The sequence below is a fragment of the Vollenhovia emeryi genome, unplaced genomic scaffold (assembly GCF_000949405.1).
Source record: "Vollenhovia emeryi isolate VEMERY1.0 unplaced genomic scaffold, V.emery_V1.0 DF941417.1, whole genome shotgun sequence".
Classification (NCBI taxonomy): domain Eukaryota; kingdom Metazoa; phylum Arthropoda; class Insecta; order Hymenoptera; family Formicidae; genus Vollenhovia; species Vollenhovia emeryi.
Genome location: NW_011964949.1, coordinates 1 through 5,294, shown reverse-complemented (window position 1 = coordinate 5,294; position 5,294 = coordinate 1). Strand labels below are relative to the sequence as shown.

The 5,294-nt window shown below is 42.6% G+C and overlaps 2 protein-coding genes across 2 annotated transcripts; both read left to right on the top strand.

Moving 5' to 3' along the window:
• The first annotated feature begins 40 nt into the window (after window positions 1-40).
• LOC105570992 lies at window positions 41-4,096 on the top strand. The gene has a single exon (XM_012028452.1). The coding sequence runs from the start codon at window positions 41-43 to the stop codon at window positions 4,094-4,096; it is 4,056 nt and encodes a 1,351-aa protein (XP_011883842.1).
• Window positions 4,097-4,293: 197 nt separating this feature from the next.
• LOC105570991 lies at window positions 4,294-5,043 on the top strand. The gene has a single exon (XM_012028451.1). It carries the CDS (start codon window positions 4,294-4,296, stop codon window positions 5,041-5,043), a length of 750 nt encoding a protein of 249 aa, XP_011883841.1.
• Window positions 5,044-5,294: the final 251 nt, after the last annotated feature.

The following is a 5,294-nucleotide window of genomic DNA, read 5'->3' as shown; positions in this document are numbered from 1 at the left end:
ATTTTGGTCCTTCGAGCCGGATACGGTGAGCGGCTTGAGGATGAGAGTGAGTCACATAGAGAGTCGGATTGAGCAGCAGCTCACTCTCAAAGAGTTAATCGATACTGCAATAGACAGATTGATTAGAGTCGGATATGCAAATATCACTCCTCAGCGAGTAAATGCAAGACTTGCATCTCTTAAGGAGAGTTGGGAGAAATTTTCCCTTGTTCACGACGCTATCGGTTTAGCGATTTCTAGATTGAATTCGGAAGACGCTACATCTCTGTTAAGTCACTCATATTTCTCGGAAGGTTTCTTCTCTTCAACTCATGAGAACTATCTCGAAGCAGTGGAAAAAATGAATCTGCTGCTTGAACAGGAAACTGGAGTTACACACCGGATGCCCTCGACTCCCAGTGGTTCTCATACTTCAGCCACTCCTTCTTTTTTTCACCATGCTCGACTTCCTCGAATCGATCTTCCTAAATTCAATGGTTCGCCAGCGGATTGGTTGTCTTTCAAAGACTTATTTAGTTCTCTTGTTGTAGACAATCCTACTCTAACTTTAGTGGAGAGACTTCAATATCTGAAGACTAGTCTAACGGGATCTGCATCGCATTTGTTAAAAAATACCACACTCACTGCTGACAATTTTCAAAAGGCGTGGGATGCATTGATAGCCTTTTATGAAAATAAGCGGTTGTTGGTAAATGCCGCCCTCCATTCTTTACTCTCTCTCAAACGCATGACACGGGAATCAGCAGCTGAAATGGAGCAACTTTATACTAACGTCATGCAGATTTACCGCACTTTAGAGACACTAAAACGCCCAGTGCAATCATGGGACGATTTCCTTGTCTTTATTGCGGTACAACGTCTCGATGCCGAATCAGTGAAGGCATGGGAGCACACGCTAGGATTGTCAAAGGAACCTCCTACGTGGAATCAGTTTAGCGAGTTCCTTGTTACTAGATTGCTGTCGCTACAGGCTTTTGAAAAGTCGCGAATGAGTAAACCTCAAAGCCAAGGTACTGTAAAATCTCATTTCCAGGGAAAAGGTAAGGATAATACCAATAAAACGGTTTCTTGCGCAATATGTGGTTCTAATCATTATGTGTCAAGCTGTCCGCAGTACACGTCTAAAACAGTTTTACAACGATTAGCTATAATCAATAAATTCAAACTGTGTTTTAATTGTTTGGGTTCCCATCGTGCTGCAGTTTGCAGGATCACTAAACGATGTCAAAAATGTGGACATAAGCACCATACTACGATCCATCAGACAAAACCCGTTGCCTCTGACCCTGGAACTAATAAGTCGACTGACTCATCTGAGAAAACTTCCAAGCCTTCAGATGCTCACGTGCTTCATTCTTCTAAAGAAAAAACGACAACCACGTCCGTCCTTCTCGCAACAGCTCAGGTTACAATTGTAAATTCCAGCGGAGAAACAGCAAAGGCAAGAGCATTGGTCGATCAAGGATCGGAAATAACTTTAATCTCAGAACGCTTAGTTCAATTATTACGACTTCCTCGAGTTAAATCCTCTATCTCGTTAGTGGGAGTAGGCGCACAAAAATCTAATCAAACAAAGGGTTTAGTCTCTTTTCAAATGAGGCCGCATTTCAAATCAAAATCTGAATACCGCGTTTCCGCACACATTTTACACAAGCTAACAGGATCAATTCCCTCCATCTCAACGGACAAGAAAATGTGGCCTCACATACAAAATCTGCAGTTAGCTGACAATGACTTTACCTCGCCGGAGCACATTGATCTTATTTTAGGAGCGGATGTCTATGCTCAAATTCTCGAAGAAGGAGTCATGAAGGGAGATGCAAATTCACCAATTGCTCAACGGACTTCTCTTGGATGGATTATATCTGGCCCTTCCGGTATTAATACATTATCTAACAAGGTACAAGGATATCATATTTCTCTCGATAGTCAGCTTTATGAATTAATTCATCGGTTTTGGGATGTTGAAGAAATCCCATCGATTACTCCGTCACTTTTGTCCCCAGAAGATTTAGATTGCGAGCAACATTTTTTGTCCACGCATACGCGAGATGATCAAGGGCGTTATATTGTAAGACTTCCATTCAAGCATCCGCCGGAAAACCTTGGAGACTCCAAATCAAAGGCTTTTCGAGTAATTAATGGTCTTTCCAGGAAATTGGAAAGCGATCCAGAATACTCTACACTCTATTTTGACTTTTTGAAAGAATACGAGCAAATGCAACACATGACTCGCGTTCTCGATTCCCAATCAGAACCACCAATAGCATATTATCTTCCACATCATGGAGTCAAACGAGAAGGTAGTTCCACAACGAAATTAAGAGTCGTCTTCAATGGTTCGAGCCGTTCCTCTACAGGCTGGTCTCTAAATGATATCCTTCACACTGGAGCAAAACTTCAAGTCGACCTACTCAATGTCCTGCTTTGGTTTAGACAATTTCGATATGTTTTTTCCTCTGATGTGGAAAAAATGTATCGACAAATCAAGATACATAAAGCGGATTGGGACTTCCAACGTATACTCTGGATGGATACTTTCAATAAAATCTCCACTTATCAATTAACCACAGTAACATATGGTTTAGCTTGCGCCCCGTTCTTAGCGCTCCGTTCGTTAGACCAATTGATTGCCGATGAAGGTGCAAAATTTCCTCTTGCAGTTCCAGTTCTACAAAGAGGACGTTATGTAGATGACATTTTCGGAGGAGGTGACTTCATTTCAGAAGCTCAAGAAATTGCAAAACAAACCAATCAACTCTGTATGGCGGGCGGGTTTCCGCTCCACAAATGGGTAAGCAATAATCCTGACGTCCTTCAATCAATACCAACTAACAAGCAAGATGGTTCATCGTCTTTTCAAATCGAAGATCATACTATGACTAATGCTCTCGGACTGTGCTGGAAACCTTTAACAGACACTTTCCATTTTACAATGGAGTTGACATCTACTTCATTAATTACTAAAAGAAGCGTTCTATCGTCAATTGCCAAGTTATTCGACCCTCTCGGATTAGTTTCTCCTGTTATCATTAAAGCCAAGATTCTTATGCAGGAGTTGTGGTCGATTAAGCTGGGCTGGGACGATCCGCTGCCTTTGGACGTAGCCACTAAATGGAAGAAGTTTGTCGAACAGCTACATGATTTGCCTCATTTAGAATTCCCTCGTTGGTTAGGCACTCGAAAGGATCATGTTATGGAAATCCACGGCTTCTGTGATGCTTCTCAACGTGCAATGTGTGCAGCTGTTTATATTCGCGTAATCTCGAATTGCGGAGAGATCACGACAAATATAGTCTATTCTAAGACAAAAGTCGCGCCTTTAAAACGGCTAACTATTCCACGTCTTGAGTTGTCTGGTGCTGTTATACTCGTTAAACTGGTCACTCGCATTCTTCTCGTGTGGAAATTAGAAAGTCCATCAATATACCTGTGGACAGATTCTGCATTAACCTATACTTGGATAAATAATCATCCATCGCGCTGGAAGGATTATATTCACAATAGAGTTTGTTTTATTCAAGAATCATTGCCTCATGCTATTTGGAGATTTGTACCCGGGACAGAAAATCCAGCAGATTGTGCCACACGCGGATTAACACCGAATCAGCTCTCGCAACACTCGACTTGGTGGACTGGACCACCTTGGCTTCAGTTAAGTCCTTCTTCATGGCCTCAAACACCTCAATCACCAAAGCAAGGAGATAATTTAGAGGAACGAGCACCTCAAGTTTCTGTTGCAACTCAAGTCAAATCTACTGAACCTTGGACCTTAATTGACCGATATTCGAGTATTACACGGTTACTTAGAATTACTGCATGGTGCCGAAGAAGCGTTGCCCGGTTTCAACGATCGTCAGACAATTCAACAGGCCCATTAACTACTCACGAATTAGAAGCTTCCAAAATTTATTGGGTTAAGACGATTCAGCAATCACATTTCCAACGGGAACTCTCGATTCTTTCCAAGGGAGACGTTTTACCTAGATCCAACTCACTCTTACGTCTTACACCTATTATGGATTCACGCGGACTACTACGAACGACGGACGCATTCATTCATCTCTTCTGTCTTATGACGCAAAGCATCCTTTAATTCTTCCCCGAAAATCTGCATTTACAACTTTAGTTATTTCTGACGCCCACATGCGCACAATGCACGGAGGGACGCAAGTAACTTTAACATATATTCGAAATGAATATTGGATTATCGGAGGGCGAGCTCCAATCAGATCATATATTTTAAATTGCGTTCGGTGTGCACGATATCGTCAGAAAAGAGCACAACAAATTATGGGTCAACTTCCTATAGAGCGAGTTACTCCATCCCGTCCTTTTTTACACACAGGCATCGATTATGCTGGGCCCTTTCTTACAAAGACTTGGAGAGGGAAGAATGCCAGAACGTACAAGACCTACATTGCCTTGTTTGTCTGCCAATCAACTTCTGCAGTACATCTGGAGTTAGTCACTGACTATACCACCGAAGGATTCATCGCTGCATATAAACGTTTTACATCAAGAAGAGGTATCTGTGCAACTTTAAGAAGTGATTGCGGTACTAATCTTAAAGGTGCAGACTCTGAGCTCAGAAAGCTCTTTTCATCGGCCTCAACTGAATTCGGAGACGTGGCAAATCTTCTAGCAAATGATGGTACTCAATGGATTTTCAATCCCCCTGCAGCTCCTCACTTTGGAGGGAAATGGGAGGCCGGGGTTAAATCTGTGAAATTTCACTTCAAACGAGTGGTTGGAGACCATCTTTTAACATACGAGGAAATGTCTACACTCTTAACTCAGATAGAGGCCGTGTTGAACTCTCGACCTCTCAGCCCTCTGTCCGATGATCCAGACGACGTAAACGCCTTGACCCCTGGGCACTTTCTTATAGGAACCGCTATCTCTACTATTCCAGAACCATCGCTTGAATCTGTCAAAAGCTCTCATCTCACTAGGTGGCAACTCAATCGTCAAATGTTGGAGAGCTTTTGGACACGGTGGTCAAGAGAATGCTTACAAAGATACCTTGCAGTTTATAAGTGAAACAGAACCAACCCTTCGATTCAAGAGGGCTCTCTCGTGTTAGTGATGGATGAGCGATATCCCCCTTCCAAATGGCCATTGGGTCGAATTACTAAGACTCATCCTGGTAAAGATGGACTCACCCGCGTAGTCTCGATTCGTACGCAGACCTCCCTCCTCAAACGTCCAATAGTGAAGATCTGTCCTTTACCTATCTCTAATCATACAGTATAATTCATTCGTTAACTAAGGTTAACGAAGGCGGGCGGAAA